Source organism: Bolinopsis microptera, chromosome 7 (genome assembly GCF_026151205.1).
Source record: "Bolinopsis microptera isolate Bmic1 chromosome 7, MBARI_Bmic_1.0, whole genome shotgun sequence".
Taxonomy (NCBI): domain Eukaryota; kingdom Metazoa; phylum Ctenophora; class Tentaculata; order Lobata; family Bolinopsidae; genus Bolinopsis; species Bolinopsis microptera.
This window is the reverse complement of record NC_087078.1, coordinates 16671996-16695966: the sequence shown is the minus strand read 5'-3', so window position 1 is coordinate 16695966 and position 23971 is coordinate 16671996. Positions and strand designations below refer to the sequence as shown.

Here is a 23971-nt window from a genome sequence, read left to right as displayed (position 1 = left end):
CCCTAACCATTTGCACTGGTGTGACCGTGAGATAAAACAAAAAGTTCTGATAAAATACCAGTTAATATGAGACAGTGTTTTGTGTGGAATTATAGTGAGACACTGAAAGGTTGGCACGTAGCCTCAGGTCTGGCCTGCAGTTACAGCAGTCTTGCTAAGTCAGACAGGTAAACTACCGAAAACTCCATCAAACACGGCAATATTATTGCATTTTTCCGACTTTCAGACTTATTTCTGTCATAAAACCCCACATTATTAGGTCATAAAAACAGGTGTTGAGTTTTTAACACTTAGATACTACAACACACATAACCCCGGCATGCGCAGGGATTATATTTCAATTTTTCCCGCGACGCGCGGGAAAAGTTTATAATAATTTCGAGTGCAAAGCACGAGGGATTATTATGAAAATAACCCCGACGTGCTTTAGCACGAGGGGTTATTTTAATATAACTTAAGCGTGCCGGTGTTATGTGTTATAAACCCCTCCGGGTTAGTGCTAGGACCAACAAATTTGACATTTTACTCTTAAATATAGCTATATGAGATCATTATGGAAAATATGAAATGGAATTGGGGACTACCAAATAATTATCAGAATCTATTTAGCGGGAGCCGGGATTATCAGAATCTTATTCTATCCCGGAGGGGTTTATAATAAAAACAGTGAAACATGCTTACCGTGACGCTAACTGTACGGGTGTTGAACAGTGTTGAATAGTTAACTGTGTTCTAAATAACATATGGTAAGCAGTGAAGTGTGTCAAAGTATGCGTCACTACTTCTACTGGGCAGATCCTAATTATAATGCTGAAGATGTGTCTGCTAAGTATTGTGAATATGCTTATTATCCTGGCTGGCATGTTACATCAAATGGATATCAAATACGATAATTTGAGGCATGCATCAAATTGGATTACACATTAAGATATTATTGCACTGCCCACTGGAATATCGTATAATGGCTGCACAACAGGTACCCCTCTAGAGACTCTAGCTGTCTACATTCTATAATGACATAATAATAAATCTAGTACGTTCTGTACCCACTTTATCAATTATCAATTACTGCTATTATAAAAGGTTACAGCCATCTAATGACATCATATAACCATTAACCATTCTTCCCTGCTTGGCGTCTACACTTACATTACGTAAACTTACACAGTAATAAGTAGTTACGGACTTTTAAATTATATTATTGAAGATAAAATACGCAACATATATAATAGTTATGATTACGCGTTAAATGGTTTCGATTATTGTTCATTATTATTCATTGAGCATAATAATATAATGTTTTTGTATTATATATAAATATGCTAATGACGGGTGAGAGTAGACTTAGCTAGGATCACGTTTACATTTTTATATTTTTATATATGATCACGTTTATCTTTACGAATACGCGTGATTTGGTCTTTACACGTGATTTCGATTCGCCTTCATGTTCTTTTCTTTCGATGACTTTTTTCAATGATTGGTCAAAGAGAAAGAGATCTTAAAAATATTACAAGTTTTAATCTTTTACTTCACAATTATGCCATACATATTACAATGCGTTGATTTAGAAAAATAAAGTTATCTAGCTAAAGCTAACTAGCTTAATGATGGTCTGTCAGAATAACAATTTAAACTGTCTATACCCTTAGGTCTATAATACTATCAGTAGATAGTCACATGAAATAGTGCGCATACCATATATCCACATAGTTTAGATATTTTAGATATCACCGAGATGCCACACAAGTGAGATAGGATCAGTTGCCATGGAGCCCAGCTTAGATGCAGCGGTGAAGTCATTCCTGACATTCCTGACATTTAATCCTTACTGGTTCCGAGAATTTGATTGTATATTGAAAGAGCAAAGCTGTTCCAATCAATCATATCAAATAAGGATTCATAGTCGATCTCCGTGATGCGTGAAGATGATAATATCATCATGCACTTGAAACAGCACAAGTGCTCTAATCAATCTAATAGGCATAATATCTACTATCTAGGAGCTGGGATATAATCACATTATCACAACTATGCTGGGGGCACTTTGTCATAATTAATTACCAAACATACCATAAGCATATACAACATATCAAGAATACCATGAACTACATATCACGAATACCATGATATGCATCATGATATATATCTTGAATACCCGCCAGCACAGTCTTATCAATATTAATAACTTGATAAGCTCGTCATCTGACAGGCTGTGTTCAATCTCGTGATAATTAGTTCTAACTAAATGGCTGCCAGAAACTGATCAGTTGAAATCATTTATAAGTTATCAGGAAGAAGCCATGCGCTTCTTAATGATTGGTTTTAATAATTACTGCAGGCCACGCCAGATATTATCTTTAATTGCCCGGTACTCAGATAATGTCGTCCCGGTCACACCCCCACCATAATTAAAAGCAACTTTGGCAGAAACGAGAACCCAGGATTTAGACGACTTTCTGAAGTATTCAGGGAGGGGCCGTACTGAGCAGGCGATATTCTCACACAAATCTTAGGTTTAATTACTTAATTGGCACGAATGTAATAGGATTACACCTGTTAGTTGGATAGTTAGTTGGTATATTTTACACCGGACGTATGGTGGGTGAACTAACAAGGTACCAACACCTGGATTAAAAGGAGATTGTAACAGTTGACCAACAAAGTTGATATTTCTAATAAATATTAAGGTGCCAACTAATTTATTCATATTAGAATATATATTGTTCGTTTGATGATCATTTCCAGCACGTTTTTCTCCTGAACAGAGTCAATATGTCTGCCCCTACAAATATGAAGTCTTATTCAAGACTTTCATATCGTGGCCTGATTAGCGATTGTGGTGGCGTGGTAAGAATCTTACGTCAATATTGTCGTCAATCTGGCGATTGAGGTTAAGTTCAAAGTAAGATGGAAGGAAATTAGTCTCATCATTCCCATCATTACAGCTGAAGAATGCTTATTGACAGTTCGATTGATCATTATGAGGCTTAGCATGAACAATGAACATATGCTAATTGAACCCAAAAATAGTTCAATTAGGTTCAGTAAGTCGGACGGTTTTTCCACACTAAAAAAAGATATGCAGTCAAAATAAGAGTGATTCTGTGAATATAAAGGATATTATGCATTAAATATTGCATCCGACCATATTAAAAAAACTTATGTTTCAGTGCTTGTGACATGTCCGAAACATTGCAGCACAGCACAGATGCCATCCAGTTTTCCATTCTAGTAGGGCAATTAAGAAAATATATATGAAATCACTGCTAATCGTGATTTAAGTAGATTGTGTGCTAAATAAATGAGTTGAGCAACACCAGTTACCGTGCCTTTATTACGGAAGTTGTGTGGCGAACTGGGAATTAATTGTGCAATTATTGTGTAATTATTGTGTAATTGGTCACTAATTACTCATTTCACGTACTCTACCGAACATCATACCAAGAAGAAAAAGAAGTGACGGATCTTCTAGCTTTATTTTAGCTGTGTTTTTAAGATTATCAAATAAGGTTTAAACGCCTGGGTTGTTACAACATGTTTATTCGAGCATTTTTTAAAGACGTTTTTGACGATCTAAGGCCAAGGAGCAACAGAATCTGACCAAACTGTCTCTGTGATGTAACAGTAACGATGCTAAACCAATTAAAAACTCCCCTACATAATCTGAATTCTGAGCAATTGGGTAACCAATTAAAGATGCATCGGTCAAAAACTCTCTATTTGCCACATCTTGTAACCTACAGGATTTTGCCCAATTCTTACTACCAGCTACAGCCCCATTTCTCTCCGGAAACAAAGTACCTATGACGCATGATGAAATGTACACAGCTATTATAATTTATAACAAGTGTTTCAAACGTCATGCTCCTTGCTGTGGGGTACAGGTGGCTCAGTCACACTATCGGGGCACCGAAACACTGCATATATTATTACTGGAACACTGCATATATTTAATTGAAACACTGCATATTTAACTGGAAATCGTCTCTGCAACCCTAGATAGTACTATATTTATATTTTACGTGAAATTTACGTCGATCATACAATTACAACATTTCAACGGATATCTTTACAGCTCATTAGATGCAATTCATTATGAACTTCCCCAGGTTACACAGGTTACAATTCACAATTTAACAGGGTCATGAATCTGATTACTGTGTCTCAACTACCAAACCTCCTACCTCTACTTCCCTCTCTCCAGACAGAACTTATCTTAAACAGGTATTATTACAAATATCTTGAGTCAAGATTCTTGAGCATCTTGGGATGTAGAGACTATAATTAGTGATAGAGTAATAGCAGAGATCTTGATCTACTAGAGACTACTAGATACGTTATAGTGTGGCGGACTGCGGAGTGAGGACCGTATTTAACTTTACATACTGTGAGGTAAAATACACTGAGAGTGGCACTGGCGGCAGACCTATACTTCTCTATACTATTGTTACATAATATATGGATGTTTAAAATGACAATGGGAGTGTATAATAAGGTTTGAAATGTTTCGTCACCAAATGGTGGTTACCTGGATCAAAGGTAGATAGCAAGATACCTGGAGCATGTTGCGTAATGGTAAACCTGGTAAACCTGGTAAACCTGGTAAACCTGGTAAACCTGGTAAACCTGGTAATGGTAAACCTGGATCTGGTATATGGTGAGATACCTGGAGCAGTGGAGCATGTTGCGTAATGGTAAACCTGGATCATATAAAGAGTGTAGTGTGGAGTAAATGTTACGAAATACCATCTGCTGTTCATTATTTACATTGGACGTCATAGCACTTTGGAAGTTAGATGTAGTGTAGTGCTAGATAGTAGATACTTTATTTACTGCGATGATCATTACGTAGACTGTCTGATCAGAACTACTCTATTGAATATTGAATATATATATATATATATCATCTGTTCATAATGGTTGAATACTGCTAAGTTTCGTCATCGAGAGTTCTCAATTAAATTCGAGCAGTATTATCAAATATTTCATTGACATAGGTGTCATTATTTTAACGCATGAAACCATAAGCTGATTTATATTATTACATTTCGCGCTTTAATAATCACATCAATCAACTGTGTCGTCAAATTTCAGCGGGGGAACATATGTAGAATCGCTGATAAAGGAGATGCAATGTGTCAAACTACTTGTACTGATAACACCATTGTGATGCAATGTGTCAAGCCACTGGAGGTACTACCCTTGGGAGGGGGGGGGTACACGTATCCTTGTGTAATTGTAGATGTTGCTATTTTCCCGGGTCTCTACACATGGTGTTCAGCACTTTTCAGGTCTCTATCAGTGAATCTTCATGTCAACATGGTCCTGGAGACCGTCCCTTTCACTTTCATACGTCACATTGGAATGCATTGTTTCACACAATTCATAATATGTAAATTATGAAGCTGCTCTGGTAATACATCATCAGATGGTTGTAATTTTAAAAGCTTTAAAAAATCGTTTATCATCACATTTACAACACACATTTTAAAGATGATTTTAACACATGATGATGACTTATCACCATGATAGCGCCGGAGCAACTAACCTGACCATTTCTCAGCTTCTCTCTCCCATCTAACCTACAACACTGTTCTCCGCTGGCTGTAGTGTAAATTGTACAGGAAGTTTGTCGGTCACGTGACTGGACCAGTCATAAATACTCAATAGATTTAACTTGTCCCTCCCTTACTTGACATGTAGTATGTACATATTCAATTTTCCTATTACAATGTAAATTGTTTTTCTTTTACTGTATAAAATTGACCATATAGATGGAGCTAGATGAGTGAGTTAAGACTTAAGAAAGTATGCATTATATACTGATAAGTATAATAACTATTCGAGAACATATTGAATGATGTGTACATTATTGTACATATTATAACTTGTCTACTTAGTTTGATGAGGAGAGATAAGTGGCTACGAGATAAGAAATAGCACTCCAATACTAACATGGTCCGGTACTTCATCAAATAAAGGAAGACTGTTGTCTCCTTATCTTGTGTTTATTATCGCAGACTGAATATATAAGCAAAGACCGTGAGAGTGGCAGTGATAAATATCTGACAACTTCCTCCTTTTTTTCTGAACACTGCCAGACCGAATGTCAAACCGTTTAACATAAGATAAGAAATAGGTCGGGTGTCAAGGGGAAATACAGTGATACTGATAAGGATTTATTCAACCGTATTTCGTTTAAACGAGATATCTTATTTCTAATTTTCAACTGACCACAATCTGGCCTGGGTTGGTGCCAAGTATATCATACTAATACTATGCCTGGTTTCATGCTTATTACTTATTGGGGATAAATTTGTCACCTTCAATTTCGATTATTGGACATTTTTGAGTGGCACCCGAGCGGGTTCAATGTAAGTATTATAATAATTGATTGACATCATTGGCACTGATTTCGACTGGAAATTCTTGGTAATTCCTGGTGATTCATGTCACAATATCTCGATATTAAGGCCCTTTCAACCACGGCCCTTTCAACCGTCGGACACCGCACATTGCAATACCACAATAACGGTACCAATATAACTTTCATAAAGTTACGGGAAAGAGCACTTACTGACTTCTTTATTCACTTCTAGACATTACAACCGATAATGTCCTCCAATATTGAGGCGCATTTTGCATTATTATCTATAAATAAAACTCAGGTACAACAAAGAGAACCATTTAAAAGCTTTTATAAATTATAGGTAGTCCTACTTGGTACTTTCATTATTGGTATTTGTGCGGAAGTACCAGGGAAGGGGAACTGGTCCTGGATCTACAATTCTAAAGGTGACAGTATCTAATTTGGGTTCATATAATTTGAAGAATGGCTGCATTGTTATCGAGCTAAAACTTTTAGAATGCACTAAAAATAGTCGAGTGTTCTTCAGTATTCCACAGCTGTCTGACTATTGGCTGATAACAGTTAAATGTCGCAATAATCGGTAATTAACGCTATAAGTTATAATAAGTATCAACATGTTAATTGTTATCAAGTATAATAACACTACTTCTCAGTCTGTACCAAGTACTATTTTAAGATCGTTAGTACTGACTCCTCATGAGACAATACGTACTAATGTTAATAATATGAGAGTATGTGAGCATGAGGAAGGAGACTGAGGTTTTAGTCAGTAAAGTAGAGTCTTGTTCTACGTGTGTGTATTTAGTATCGGTAGACTGAGCGTACATGTAGAAAAGAGTATAATATATGAATCAGTATGTGAGTGCTGGCCTGATAACTATAGGTTCTAAATTTACATCACAATCTACCTGACTGAACGTGTAATAATTAGCCGTTTAAACCTGTACTCTTTACATATTTCACGATTCACTTTCTGTCCTAAATAATATGTTATGACGCACTTGATGTACGGATCACCAGTTAGACGTAAAGTCAGGAACATTCCATGAAGACAGCCAGGATCGGAAGACATGGCGGAAGGTGTATGTGTAAGTTAGACCAGCCATAATCAAGTAATTATAAGTCAAAATTTTACAAATTATCATTGCCATTTCACGGAGAGTCAGCAGTGTTACAGGAATAGAATTCGGGTCAAGTCGGTTAGACTCCAAACCTGCAAATAATTGCAATATTTGGTGTGCCACCGTTGTGGCTAAAGAGAATGTGCAAGGCTGGATTTATAATTTAAGTAAATTAATGAGAATTATTGTGTTCACATTAGATTCCAAATTTTCAGCAGCAGGAGTGGGATGTGTGGCCTAATACACTGTCAAAATACACGAATAATTTGTGATCGTGAATGCATAATTAGGGGAGTCACCGTGTATAATTGAGAAAAAAAGATATTTAAACTGGAATAATATGAGACAAATTGATATTTCTCAGATTGTCACCAGTTTTGAAATCCATTTTAAATTAAACTAACCAACCTCCGCGGAGGAACCAATCAACTTTTTTAACTGTCCAGCCATGAACTGATCTGTGAAGCAATTAAGACAAGTCGGGAGGTCTGGACCACATCAATGAGCAGCACAATTCACATCAAATTACCAGAAACCAGCCTTGACAGAGCAGTATATACAATAAATACATGTAATTATTAACACAGCGTATGTGTTTTTAGTCATAAGATTGTATTTGAGAGTGTGTGTCAGGAGTGTTAACTAGATTCTAGTGTAGCTGATGGAAGAGTTGTGTGCAAGTAAGAAATGCACAGTAGGACTTGGTCTACAAATTGGTCTACAATTTGGTCTACAATTTGGTTCACAAGGTGCATTATGGTGCAATATAATCAGAAGCACAGTGCCCGGCCTAATACACACGATAGAGCAATACATCTCTATGTTTATTTGCACTACACAGTAACCAGTAATAACACCCTTTGGCGCTCCAATGGTTTCAGTAAACACAAACATTAAACACTTTACTGCTCCACTTGTGTCGCACCAATAATTATACTAGTACTATCATCCTGTTTATCATAATATGTACACAGCTTAGGCATGCCTAGGCAGTAAGGCAGCTGTAGACACTAATGCTCCATCTAAAACTGTTATCCACTGAGATTTAAAAGTTAGTATATTGATCTGCTCGAGACTAAACAGCTGATATAAATCTACGGCAGTATCCAGATAGCCCGACCCCTGTTCGGCGAACCAATCAACTATTCACGAACACCTGTTCGGCGAACAACTGTTCGCGAACAGGGGTCGGGCTATCTGGAAACTGCCAAATCTACGTCATAATAACATATTATCTTCTGCATTGTCTTCAGCAACAAAACATACAATATATATGCAGGCTCTCTCCACATGTAGATTGTATTATATGATATGTGTGGTACATGTAGTGTAGGGGACCAGGATGTGTTAGCTAGCTGCACAGGTGCACAGGATGACATAATCCACTACCTCCAGAGCACATGTAACATTGTAACTGTTACTGTCTGCCTTCCTATTCGGCAACAGAGAGCTGCTTAGACAGCTACTTACAGGTATTATGTCCTGATGATTCAATTGAAATTATCAACTATTGGTGGGGAGGTGATGCAAGCTTGCAGGATCTGCAGAGTTAATGTGTCTTACAAAGCAGATAATGTAACAGTACGGTACTATAATATACAGGTGAACTCATGGCAGGTACTGATTGGTGATAAGTGGTTACGTGATTGGTGATAACACTGGAGCTGATGAGTGGTTCTAATGGAGAATAATAGTGACAGATTGATAGAGATTGGAGATGTATGGTTACCTTGCTTTACCTTGTATGTACATTGGTAGAACTAGGTGTACCTTGGTGGTTAATGTTTTACAGAACTGAATAATTTCAATTTAATCTTCAAGAAGCAGTGGTATTGTGGGTACACATAATATAAGTGCTTGTACAAGCTTGGCATGAGAGAACAAGCCCCCACTCAATACAGGAAGGCTTTAATTTATTCTAATAAGTGCGAGAACCCGGCATTATTGTAGGTCAGGAAGTAGCGTGTATTATTTGCACCTGGCACCCTGGCGCTCTGGGCAGTACATTGTTTTACAGGGAGGGCTTCTACTAAGTGGGTCAAGAAGACTAAACATTAGTCGCTATTTTTAAGTTAATAAAATTTTACCGTGATATTATTTGGTCTAGTCACATTTTTACAGTTACAGTGGCCTCAATCGTGGATAAAATGTTACGGTTGAAGTATTACCATCCAACACCCTAGGATTGATGTACTGGGTAATATAATTTCCTGGCTACAATTGAAGGAGACATACTCGGCTAGACATAGTCGGAAATGTCATGCTTTGTTATGTTCGTTTCATTATGAATATGAGAATTTAATATGACGGAATTGAATAATGAATATATAAAATTTTGCCTGGTTACATCTTTTTAGTGATACTGTTTATAATAACTTAGTATTTAATCAAGTTTGAATGTGTTTCAGGAAGCCTCTTGGGGTAATGATTATTATTATTAACACCATTTTTAATAGCGTTTTCTTGAACAAAATTAACTTGACAAGATTAACCTGTTTCTGAACGACGAGACTGGAGGGTACTAAATCGTGAATCCGAGTCCAACAGGAAGTTGTCAGCAATAGCAGCTGAAAGTTAAAACATAATTGACAATGAACAAATTGCAAAATCACACTCACAGTCTGCAAAAGATAGTGAGAAATAAACCTATGACAAACCGTTAAAAACAGTCTATCAAAACATTTATCATTTCTGTGGCACAGTTAATTAATTATTAGAAACAACACAACTCGAAAAGTGAAGTACCTGTTTCTCTTGTCGAATTTCGCACAAAAAGAATAACAGGAGATCTTGTTCTTCTGAGAATCTCGACAGCTGCATAGTGTGGCAACCCTTCTAAGCTAATACCATTCACGGCTGATACCTCCATACCAACTTTCAGCAATCCTACAGCCCCACCACCTGACTCAACCCTTGACACAACCAATGGTAGCTCGACATCCCCACCTCCCTTCACAGAAAATCCTAAACCGTTTGGTCCTTTTTGAATGAGTATTCTTCTGGTTGGTAGTGGTGACATACTCCAATCACCTTCATTGAGGTCCTCCTTTTAATTTTATTTTGTTACTAAACTAAAAAACGCAGATAAATATCAATTGTGTGTTGCAACTACCCTTTATTTATTTATTATTACTATTTCAAATATGGATGGAAAATTTAAATTTTTTTTTCGTTTTTCCCTTGATAAGATATCTAGCAAAATTACTAGCAAAATTGCAAGAGATAAAGAAATGTTGACACACAAACTTTATTAAGTAAAAACAGAGTACACTCATATAGAACCATATTATATATCAGCCCAATCTTTTATCTCTGTTGTATCTCTGTTAGTCCTGTCATGTTATTAAGGCAAAGAATCTGGGATTCCATTTTAATTAACCTCTCAGATCCTAGTCACTTGAAGGAAAGATTACTGCTTGTTCCATCAAGCTAAAGACTTTTAAATGCAATCTTATGTGATTGAAACAGCTGAATAATCAGGAGAACCATGATTGAGGGTTAAATGAGTGATCCCGCCAAAATATCTCAAATCTTGTGAGAGAATCTCTAATAAAATTTATCCAAACAGTATACCGTATACACAGACAAATTCAGCAATGGTTATGGTCTAACTACAAGGTTAGGCACCCACAAAAATTTGTTTCACTAAATTAAAAAGCTTAAAATCTGAGTAAAACCTATTGACAATTCAATCAACATTAAACAGGCTCTAATTTTATGTCTAAATATGCTGAGATATTGTTATAGCACTACTGAAATAAAGGAAGTATGGGCAGTGGTGCTTGATAATCTTAGAGAATTCTAAAATACAGTGATATTTGTACAAGTTTTGAGCCGTTAGAATTTTTAATCTATTGAAAATGGGTTTTGTATGCTCCTTTTCAAAGTGTTTATGGTCTAGTTTTTGCATACCATATGGTCTAGTACGTGCACATGTTGATTGTTTAGCTAAATATGAGTCAAGATCGCCAAAAAGGATCCTTATACAGTGCTTCTGTGTGATAAAAAGACTATCATTGGACCGTTTAGTTCTTTGAGGACAACACCCCAAACACTTATAAAGCAATGAAAGGCATTAGTTTGGTCAAATCAAACGGAACATATGCTATCAGACTTTCAACTGACTAAGGCAGGGTTAAAACAGTTTCGACGCTAGCAACGATCCCCTTTTACATAGTTCCACTAAAATGATAATTTAAGATTAAATATGTATAGGTAAATAAAGTCAAAAATGTAATAAAACGGTAGGGATATAAAAGTATACTGAAACTAAGTAAACGTCATAAAACTAAATGTACCCAAATTAAACTGACAGATGTCCCGCGCAATTTTAAAACTCCGTTTTGCGCCGCTGCAAAGTTATTTTAAAACTAAATTCAACACGTGCGACAAATATTTCGCAACATTAGAAAAATATGCCAACAGGTCAAGCTATACCATAACTGAGATGTAATTCAAAGAGAGCATTATATATTTTCAAATATAGTTCAGAAGGTATCGAGTGCCGAATTCTGCAGATCGCACCAGTCATAGATCGCAGTTGTTTTTACTATACGGATGCAGTGCATGTGGGCAATCCAGTTAAGCTTACTATCTATAACAACACCTAAGAATTTGGTATCCTTAACTTTAGTAATAAGCTTACCATTGATGAATATTGATCTAGATTCATCTAGCAGGATAGCAAATGGTCTAGTCCGTGCACAGGTGTCATCATATTCAAAGGCAGGTTTAAATTGTATGTAGCAGCATTTGGACATGTTGATATGAAGTAGATTACATTTCATGTAAATCGAGACGTGTTTAAGTACTAAGTTGGCTATTTTGTATGTTGCTTCTCTAGATGGTCCTGATATGAAGATATTAGTATCATCAGCTTAAAGTACAAATTTCACCCTACTGTCTGCAAAGCAGTTTACTATATCGTTCATATACAGTAGGAAGAGTAACGGCCCTAGAATTGACCCTTGTGGTACTCCAAATTTCACGTCCATTGTTTCTGATGGTACATCGTTCTACATAACATACTACTTTCTGTTAGTCAAATAGCTTTTAAGTAAGGTAATTGCTGTGCCCCTAATACCGTAGGAATTTAATTTGCATAGAAGAATATTGTGATCAAGGGTGTCGAAGGCTTTAACGGGTGACACTCGTAAAATATTTGTTCCAAATACGACAATTCCAACTCGGCGCGCGTCCTGGTAGGTTATAAACCTACAACGAAGGCTTTGCTCAAGTCAATAAATATCCCTCCTAGAGAGTTGAGAAACAATTTTTTCCCGATCCATGACTCAAAGTGCCGAAGGCACAAAAAAGTCAAAGACAAGGGTTAGCGAACGAGTTGTAGCGCGATGCACTACTGGGTCGCGCCGCGCATCAAATAATTCTTCTCGCAACCTTCGGTAGATCGGCGAAATGCACCACTGTGCCTCACCGAGCTGCGAAGGATTGACATCGTGAATCAAGCGAACGAGGTTTTTTTTGTATATGGTAGCTTTCGTCCTGCGAGCGTGCGTGCCTGCGTACGTGTCGCCCACGTGTCTGCCTGCGCAAAGTTATTTTGCGCGAAAATCTGAATTAAACAATTGTTGGCGCGCGGTGCTGAAATGTTCAAGTACATTGTTAGTTTCACCTTGTACGCATCCCGCTAGGGACTAATTGATAGCATAGTATTATTATTTTGAGTTAGTATTACTATTTTGCACAGATCCGTGTCAGGTTGCATAAACAATAAACATATGGTTACATAGAAATATACACGATTTTCAAATTAAATATGGAATTATATCAACTGGGCGGCGCTCGGCCTGTCACTCCGCCATATCTGCATGCTTATAAACAGTAAAGACTGGGGTCCCAGGTAGTATGGAATATGATCAAATACTTAAACACGGATCGGGAAATTAAGCGGCCATCCACAAAAGAAAAGCGGCCGCATTTCTTGTTAATTAAATAGTTTCATCTGGTAGTTGTTAACTTTGAATTACAGCGCTGCAGTCTCCTATAGCTCACAGGGGGGGGCTGAAACCAGGTTTTCGATCAAACGCTGCCATTTCACATTTGTAGTCAAACGTCGCTAACAGTTGCTCTCGTCCAATGAAATCGCTGCATTTTGCCTGCCATTATGCATAATTGAATTACATATATTCGTATGCGTGGCTTGGCTTTCATAATTGATAATGCAGCGATTTCATTGGACGAGAGCAACTGTCGGCGACGCGACGTTTGACTACAAATGGCAATGTTTGATCGAAAACATGGTTTGAGCTGAAACCAGGTTTTCGATCAAACGCTGCCATGTGTAGTCAAACATCGTCGAAAAGGAAGCGACGCTTGACGGATATTGTTACTCGTTTAGATTTCTTCGAAGTAGCGCACGCCACTTTCTTTTCGAAATGTCTGATTGCTGATGGGAAGTGCTACGAAGTAGCGCGCGCCGGGCCAGACCATTAACAATGGTCAAAGAGACGCGCACTACTTGGAAAAAATGTAGACGAGTAACATTTGTCAAGGAGTAGGGTGATTTGTGATTTGGGTGACCAAAACGAGCGTACTAAATCACTCTACAGTCGATCTTCGAGATTGTTCTAAAAGGGCCCCGACAGTTGAAACCAACTTCAATCGATGTATTTTCGGACGCTGATTCCGAATCACCCCCCATGACATAGGGTTAAAATGCTCCCCTGACGAGATATAGGTAGGCAGTGTGCCATCGACCGTAAGACGCGCGCGCTGACCATTGAATGGTTTTTTAGCTCGTATTTCGGCCAGCACATTATTTCGGAAACAATCAAAAAGTTATAATACTTCCCATATAACAATTTTGTTGAAATTTGGTCAGCTTACGTAAACACTTATGTTCTACTGAACCTAAATTAGTTTGAGCAATTTCGATGGTCAGAATTTGAGTTATCAACGAATTTATACCTATTTTATCATTTTTAGACCTCTTAATCAAGGCCAATCTCTCCAAACTAAATTAGGTTCGGTAGTTAAGTATGATTAAAAGGTTCTGACAAATTTTCAGCATGATTCATGTCCAGGAACCGAAGATATGACAGAATAATACGACAAAAATCAACGAATTTCGCCAAATTACGCGAATTTTACACCTAATTTTGCTTGCTAAAGCCGCGCACCATCAAATATGGCACCTAGGCGAAACTCACTGATCATTCCAAAAAGGTATGACAAATTTGGTACTGTGAAAATTCTCACAGTCTCTAGAAAACAGTAGTACAAAAATTTTGAAAATCCGGGCAAGTTTATTTTTATCGTGCACCCCCTAATATAGGCGAAAAACTGTCTCGATCACGTGATATGACCGTATAAGGAAGTTAGTCTAATTTCTCGTTAGGGTTAGGGTTTCAGCATATGCTTTTGATTCACGATGTCAATCCTTCGCATCTCGCCGATCTGCATACGGATTGATGCATTCCAACAAGACACGCGCCAAAGACGCGCAGTTTACTGAGTGATGCCAACGATTTCTTTAGACTCATTGATGTCATTATAATTTAGCGTGACCGGTAATAGTCTGGAAATCAGAAGGAGACAACACATGTATAATTTACTAAAAAAGGAGTATCAGTTTACAGGATTGACTTCGAATAATATTAGGTAGGAAATTAATAACTCTCGTGTCAACTTTAGAGACGGTAACCACATTAAACTGATTATGCGACATCTGTCATACTCAGAAAATAGGTTATTCGGACAGTAGTTCATTCATATCCTACTGTACGATTTTCTTGAAACTTTCCATAAAGTATGGTGGTTTTAGGACGGATAATCCGTGTAAGTTTGAGCGAGTTTCTATGTGCCAAATTTGAGACATCACTTCAAACACAAGAAAATAGTACTGTCGGACAGATGTCGTGCTACCTAAATTAAGAGGACGTGTAATATATTCATTATCATATTAATTCATGACCTATATCTCCTTCGTATAAGTTTTCCTAATCAAATCCTCGTTTACGCACGAGACTGCGAGACAATTTAACTTATGTAGGTTAGTATAATATCTACAATTAGTGAACTGACAAATAATCCAATGGATGAACATAACTTGGACAACACAGACACGTAGCAGACTTTTCTCTTTTACCACAAACTTATCAAGCAGCAGAATTAAACTTCCCGGTTCATATGCAGTGTTGCTGGTCATTTATTCCCATGTGTAGCAATGTCATGGTCGTGTTTTACCCAGGTGTATCTATAACTCAGAATTTACTTTTTAATACATCATTAAAATAATTTATCTAAAAAAATATGAATCATACTTATACCGATCTCAGTAACCCAACAGATTAAACCATGTTGAGTGAATGATAAAGATATAGTGTCTTGCTAACACACCCATACCCCTAGCATTGGGGTGAATATCCCACTTCTTCGAGTATAAACTATACTTAGGAAATAACTGGTAGTTCCTGTCGCCCAATGAACTAAGGAAACTACTGAAGACATCAAGGTAAAATAATTTAAATTTGGAACAAAGACTAAAGAGTAATTTGTTTATAGTGATAGAGACCACATTTTGTTCTCCTTTGGGGTTACCATTAGCAGGTATAGGGAGGAGGGACTGGACAAAGATATTTGCTGAGGGAGCTAAGGCTTTAATTTTGGACATAAAGTTGAAAGTTCTGCAGAGGGCTATTAAGGTGTATAATGCCAGTCTGACAGTATCGTATGTCGTTTGTCCCTACACACACAAACAGTTTCTTAATCTCTAAATCAGGGTGGTCTCTCACAAATTGCTCGATTGAGTGTAATACAGCATCAGTCTTGCGACCACCCTTTATAGCGACTTTGAAAACTGTCTGTTTACCCGGGTTTTTCTATTTCCAGTCGCTCAAAGTATCTCCAGCGAGGAGTATGATCTTCTTCTTAGGGGGGCCAGTGTTAGGAGGGGGAGGATGATGAGGAGAAGAGGTAGGAGTGGTCAGTGGTGTGGGTCAGTTAGGTTCCTAAAGGAAAGACCATGTATCTAACACCACTCTAAAAAAAAACCACTCTCAGGGCCCGGAGGAACTCTATGCAGTAGTCTGGATTGACAACCAGCCTTCATGATATTGAGAGACTTGTCTGCCGCTGGCACAGATAATTCTGGGGAAGAAGGGGTACCTTTCCTGCCTGAAGAGTTGTTGTCGTTCCTTATGAAGTCCAGTTTTCTTGCTGCACCGAACAACACCGTACAAATGTCACTGTCCTGATCAATCAATGGCTCGTTGTCGTCATGGTAGTTCAGGTTAGCTCCTTTACAGGACATACAGCTGACAAGACAGGCTGTCATGTTTCCAGAGGTGGCCTTATTGTTGTTAACAAGGCAATTGTTAACAATTTTGGGGAACTCGTTGATCGGCTTGGGCTAGTTGACCACACTTATACGAATCATTGCGGGGACTCAGCCACAAGGTCTTTAATTTCTTTACTGTTGTGCGGTCTTCATCGTTATAAGTTCTTTCATTGCTCCATCAACCAGGGGCTCTGGAAGGTCAAGCTGGATGTGATTCACAAGATCCGAAAAATGCTTAGGCTTAGGAGAAGTTGACGGTTTGGGAGTGATAAAGGACTCAGGGACTCTGAAGAGGGAGTGATAAGGGGTTCTGTCGGATGATCTTCCAGAAGGATTTCGATGGCATCTTTGAAGTCTTCTTCATTGTCATTAATGAGGGAGAGAATGTGATTTTCCTGCTCTTGAGAGGCACTGAGAAGAAATTCAGTGATGAAGGTAGGTAGAAGTGGGGTTGGGTTAGCTTGCATCAATGGACAAAGTTACACCAAATGATCAGGATGGCAATCAGGGTACTAAGCAGCAGTCATCAGATACTCCCCGTAAAATGGCCTGAAAATAGAGACGGGCAGAGGGGAGTAAAACTTGTCTGCGGGTAAATTAAGTACCAATAAAGATCAGAGGGAGAGAAGGGATCAATGATAAAAATATAAAGTTATAAGGTAAAATGTGAATCTAAAATGGAATATATTCAATAACTAGCCTGATTGAGAAATTTAGGACCCCAGAAAAGCTGGGGGATGCTAGGAGAGCTGCCGCTGCCTACCCTTTATGCCAACTTCACAACCCCGGGACTTCGGCTGGCTTTTACTCTGACATCGGCTGAATTCCGTTGCCATAGTTTTTAAATTATGTTCCTGATCGAAGTTGCAATAATGCTAATAGATTTGATACAGCTCAGCAGTCACTGTATTCAAATTAAGACTATTCCAGTTCTGTAGTCTCAAATGTTTTCGCCCTTCTTTTCTTTTTATCGCGGTTATAGAAGACAGACCTGAAGAAATACTTGTATTAATATACTACTTGTATTAATATACTATGATAATATAGGTACCGTAACATGCCCAGAATGATTAAAATTGTATTATCGGAAAATGTGCCTATATTTTATAAGTCAGTTCAATGAACCTACCTTATTTACCGATGGAAATTTGTTTGCTTGTGATGAAGTAGTCCTCTCAATATATGTATGTAGTTTGTTAAAAGAGTAGGATTGTAGACAGTAGTCATAGTCCATGTTTAGCGACGGTAGTTTACCAGCAGCTCCCTGTACAAACAGAAATATGGTTATTATATAATATCACTTGTTAAATTATTGAGTACAATGCAGGAATACACTAACGTGTCTTATACTAACACCTAATAGTCGTATAATATGTACTCATAAACAATGATAGTCCCAATTGTTTGTAATTGCTTATAATTTAAACCTTCTTATTTACTCATTTTGTGTCTGACCTAAAATTGCACGAGAAATAGATAATATTATGCGTCAGACAGGGCTCGACCAGGATACCGGCGATTTTGTACCGGTACCGGCCGGGATTTTGGTTTTAGCCGGGATTTTAGTCGGGATGTTTCCAAAACAAATTCAGTTTTTTCAACGTAAATGTGAGTCTAAATTTTGCAAATCTGTAAACATTTTCCTAAAACATTTTAATGAAATCATTGAACAATGGAGACTGGAGTCAATCTTTATTTAAAATAATCATGGGTTTCATGACGTCGATTTTATATTTTCGTTTACGAGTAATGGACTTCTTTCTGAATTTAATGCTATAAATATGACTCATGACTTAATTATTGTGACTAAGTGTGACAAGTAAAACAGAGTTCTCCGGGTAAATAAAGCATTAATAAATGCTATTCAGTATTCGCCCTATTCAATTATTCAGGTAAGGTTATTTAAACTGTAAAGTGTAAAGCTCCAACGTCAAACTCCATGTTCAATTAAATTTATCTAAGTAACCAATACCAGATCACAAATATGAGTTATGTGTCAGTTTTGACTTATATAAACATATTTCAGTTTGTCATTCTAAAGGAGTAACGGAGAAATATTGGAATAATCCCGGTACCGCTCCCGGTATCGGGTGGTATGACGCTGATCCCGGCCGGGTTTTCGTTTTCATCCCGGTCCCAGCCGGGACGGAGGTAATCCCGGCCCGGTACCGGCCGGGAAAAAATTTCGATCCCGGTCGACCACTGGTCTCAGAACTCACTAACACTCCCTTCTCACTCAAAATTGATGTTTTACAGTTATGACGAGCAACAAGCAACATATATTTTGATCCGTCGGTTCTAAGGCAATCTGAGGTTATTTGTAAGCTTTCGTTCAGAAAATATTTCGGTACCTTCAAATGGGGGTAACAAGTAGGAGTAACAAGCGTTGCAAGTGTTTCATAATACAAAAATCGGCAGAATGGAACAATCCCGACCCACCTTAAGTGGGAAGCTTAGGTGGGAAGCTTAGGTGGGAAGTTTAGGTGGGAAGTTTAGGTGGGAAAGTTAGGTGGGACTTTGGATCACATCACTCTATAATGTTCAGTGTCCGAGCGTTTAGGTGGGAAGTTTAAGTGGGACTCTTAGAGGATCGTGTGATTGGTCCGTGAATATTGTCAAGGACAGATTGTGGTGATAATCACTTCACTTCGCCCGTCATTAAATCACACTATGGTATAAATACCGTTAAGATCATCATTTTCATCCTACCCCGCAACCACAATCTATCAACATGCCTTTCCAACCAGCTAGACTTGGACTTCACTTTGAGATAATGACCCTAGCAGCAACCGAAGACAGTTCCAGATCGTTCCTGATGACCAAGCTTCCCACCTAAACTCCCCACCTAAACTTCCCACCTAAACTCCCCACCTAAACTTCCCACCTAAACTTCCCACCTAAACTCCCCACCTAAACTTCCCACCTAAACTTCCCACCTAAACTCCCCACCTAAACTTCCCACCTAAACTTCCCACCTAAACTTCCCACCTAAACTTCCCACCTAAACTTCCCACCTAAACTCCCCACCTAAACTCCCCACCTAAACTTCCCACCTAAACTCCCCACCTAAACTCCCCACCTAAACTTCCCACCTAAACTCCCCACCTAAACTTCCCACCTAAACTTCCCAACTAAACTTCCCACTTAAGGTGAGTCGGGATTGTTCCATTCTGCTCAAAAATCTTCCTCCTGCCATGCTGACTAGAACCTTCCCCTTAAAAGTAAACAAATCTGAATTACATCCCAACGAAAATCCAGATCTATTGAGCAGCAGAGACAATCATTTAAGGAGACTTCAATATCTATCAGGAATCTGGAACATGATTATATACTGCCGTGAGAACTAAGCACTTCGGGATGTAACACATAATATTTGGTTTTCTCGATTTCATTCATATTTAGACATAAGTCCGTTACGTGTAGATAATTGGTTAAAGAATAATTGGATATAATTTTATGCGACGTTGGGTCTGCGAAACTATACGTGTGCGTGAACTGATCACCCCGCAAATGCTGAAAAAGTAGATATTACCTACCATAAGATCACCGCCCGCACCGCACACGACAGAGTTATGACTATGTAAACAAATTTTGTATCATAATGATTTGTTGCCATGGCAACCGAAACTCCATCGGGAGAGGCTAGTTACGCATAATATACCGTATCAAAACATTGCCATATCATAGCTACATTCCAGAGATTAGATAATGTGTGTGTGTAAGAAAATGTATTATACAGTCTGCTAGAACATTCCGTTTACACATGGTAAAGTGATAAATATGGTGGCCGATAATAACTGCTCCTTGCTTAACAACTTGTTCAATTTATTTCCGAATTACACACAAATTTCAGAAATGATAGATATGTGCCGAACTAAGATTTTCTCAAAGTACCGTAGACTTTAATCAATTACAGAGGGTGTGGACACTGGCTCTATTTCACTATTATAGTTGAAACTAGTATAGGTACCGATTACAGTGATTTTACAAAAGTTGAAACAGTAAACACCAATTTGTAGGATACTTTAAATCACACCAAAATTGGTCCTAGATTAATGCAATGAAATCTGATGATGTCTTTTCAGTGAAAAAGAGGCCACACTGTAATTGATTTAAGTTTACGAAACTTTTAGAAAATGAGTTATATTACTTGCAACTAACTAAGATAAATTGAGTATAAATATCCGGCTCAGTAAAGGCTTACTGGGCTTATCGACCTAGTAGAACAGCCCCCTGAGTGGATTGCAAGACAGTCTCAATTGTGATCTGGTGGGCCCAGTTAGAAAAGCCCGATTGTGCAAAGAAAATCTGTATTAGTTCTTAATAGCTTGATCTGCAAGAAGAAGCAAGGCGCTTTAAACTGGTGTGGAGGTTGAGGGTATATAATAGATTTTGCCATTCTCTTCCTTCAAACCATTTCCGATGGTTTGATCGATGGTTCCTGTTATATATGACAATCAAGGCTAACCAGCCTGAAACGATAACACCGCAAAAGTTTGCTATGCATTGAGTGATGCATCACGTTTCCGCCACATCTTAAAATGGTCATAAACCGGCTAAATTTTAATTAACCAACTTCAGATTTTACAAGGGCCAAACAGGGTTTTAATATTAAATTTGATAAATTTAGTCAAACATATTTCTGTTTATACAGTTATATAACTATAGACTTAGTCGGCTGCCGGACAGTTTCACCTAACCTAGATCAAGCTACCACGAGAAGATTCAAGATGACGAATCATACCCGATTAAAAACCAATTGTGAGCTTAAGATTATAGCAGTTATAGACTTAGAACCGAATTATATTGGTGGATTATTATCTCTGGACACAGGACTCCGTGTCTAAAGAAGGATAAATTAACGGCTGGAAAAAATTTAACTGGATATCTGCCACAATGCTGCTATTATTAAGGTTAAAGTATTGTAACTTATAGCACATAAAGAAGTCTGGTTTGCTAGGTTTTAATTGGTCATATAATAACAAATAAAAATGAGTTAAGACTACAAAACCGGTCAATACAACCTAATTATAATACCTGTATCGAGAACTCGACTTCAATGCACTGATAGCGTTGGTACTAACATTCTGCCAATTTATGTCATATACTGAGACTTGATAGCTGCCTGAAACAGTTTTGAGTCAACAATTTCGTGATATTCTAGAAATTGAAACCAATTCTCAACTTTAAAAAAGTAGATTTCAATAAATGCCATTATAGAATTAAATTCTATGGAATTTAATGAAATCTACTTTTTTAAATTCCAAGAATTTGTTGATTTATTAAAATTCTGTCTCAATTAAGGGTACACGAAATGTAGTTCGACACGCCCTGTAGACTCACTTATTGGGTTCATGCTAGATGCTTCGTACAGCACCCTCTTAACCCCCTCTGTGGCGAAGATGAGGATGGTAAGTACAAGTAATGTGAGGAGAGGATGCGCTCTTACAGGTTTCTTCAAGTGACTCGATGGTTTAATTGTGAAAAATCATGATACGAACTTTGATGAACCCATAATAATATAGTGCAATGATAGTATTCTCATAAGTTCTACTATACCCTTGCAACCGTATACAATGTACATACTTAGTGATATCAAGCTGCAATCTAAAATTTATTAATTGAATCTCATAATCACTTCAAATCTTACCTAACAGTTGCAGTCTAGCCTGATAGCGACATCTTTGGAAGTGAGAAATAAAATCAATTGTAATCCAATTCTGCGAGAGAAGATTTGCCCAGACAGCTGACATGAATGTATTACCATACCTCCTGTAAATGTGGTAGTTATTAGGTTATATCAACATTGGAAATTAAGTCAAAGTTTTTCTCAGTCTCTGGTGTCAATCACCAGTAGAGTGCCTCAGCCGCACCAAAGGCAAAACAACCTACGATTCAAAAGGGATCCCAAATATGTTTTTACGTGGGAAACATCGTAGAATACACATGCTGTACACTCTAGTTTCCCAGCAGATACTGATATCATGCTGCAGTGTTAATAAGCATAAAAATTCAGCACAAAAATGTAAAGACGACACAAATTCATGCGGGACGTTAATAAATGTGTCCATGTTGAACTCAAACTCCGACAGAATAATATATCAAATCGGATATATTGATATTATTCAAATGGTATTTGCTCATGTTCTGTCTATAACTACAAAACTTAATAAATAAGTAAAGTTCTAAAACGAAGATCACGACTAGGTTTCATCAAATTGAAAAGAAAACCGATCGAAGTGCACTAGATACTTTAGGTTTAAAGGTCATAATTACTTAAATCTCTTCCTAGCAATCAAGTTAATAATCCTAGTTCTACACCTAAACGAATACAAAATGACAGCCTAACAAGTTGAAATTTTCGATATCCAGCTCAACATACGACTTCGATACCAATATTATAGGTTTATACCGATGATCAGTGTAAGTAAATATTTGATTACATTGCCATGAAACATAGTATTGAAGTTCAAAATCTTCCTAATTGTGTAAGAATAACATAAAGAAACACGTACTATAGTCTACTGTTACGAAAGGCAACTATTTAATTAAATAACTGAACAGTACTAAAATACACAATTCAAATAGTAAATACCAACGTAATTGACAGGCAAACTCAGGAAATGAGAATTTAGCTGTAAAACGAGCTATATATAGAGCTATAACGTAGCGCTCGACTCCAATTTGAAATTAAATAAAATTGCGCTCCGACGAGATTAACAACCAGCTGCTGGTTGTTTGAATGTTGGTTTGCACACTACTGTGGTTGCGAGAAGCATTATTTGATGCGCGCGCGACCCAGTAGTGCATCGCGCTACAACATATGCTTTTGTTAAGGATTGGGTTAGGGTTAGGGTTGGGATCAGATAAGAGGGTTAGGGTTTCGAATAGTCGTTCAGGACCAGCTAGAGAACGGGTTGAAAAAGTCACGTGACAGTCGAGTGTAGAGTGATTAATTATCATCCGTTGATCCTAATGTTAGAGTTTATCTGAACAACCAGCAGGTTATTTACTCATTATTAATTTAATGCGATTAATTAATATAAGCATATTGTCATGATATCTGTAAATATGGTGAAAGTATTGTTATATGAAGAGGATAACGTTTATAAATTATCGTGGCGCGTGAAAACATCCCAGAACGTGTTTCAAAGCAAAATGTCGAATGTTGATTCAGAA

At 37.6% G+C, this 23971-nt stretch overlaps 1 protein-coding gene and 1 long non-coding RNA gene across 3 annotated transcripts in view; both read right to left on the bottom strand.

The window, feature by feature from the left end:
• The window catches only part of LOC134818434 (uncharacterized), a 49191-nt gene extending 38655 nt beyond the window's left edge, over window positions 1–10536 (bottom strand). For both annotated transcript variants that reach the window (XM_063827979.1, XM_063827980.1), the window contains exons 1-2: window positions 10240–10536; window positions 9987–10061 (exon numbers count right to left, since the gene is read on the bottom strand). In XM_063827979.1, the coding sequence (XP_063684049.1) occupies window positions 9987–10061; window positions 10240–10513 (349 nt within the window). In that variant the 5' untranslated portion in view covers window positions 10514–10536. The remainder of the gene's footprint in view (window positions 1–9986; window positions 10062–10239) is intronic.
• Window positions 10537–15058: 4522 nt separating this feature from the next.
• LOC134818360 (uncharacterized) lies at window positions 15059–22510 on the bottom strand. Its single transcript, XR_010160640.1, has 3 exons — window positions 22443–22510; window positions 21830–21917; window positions 15059–18056 (listed from the first exon to the last, which is right to left on the bottom strand). It is a non-coding gene; the product is annotated as an uncharacterized LOC134818360 (long non-coding RNA).
• Between the last annotated feature and the right edge of the window lie 1461 nt (window positions 22511–23971).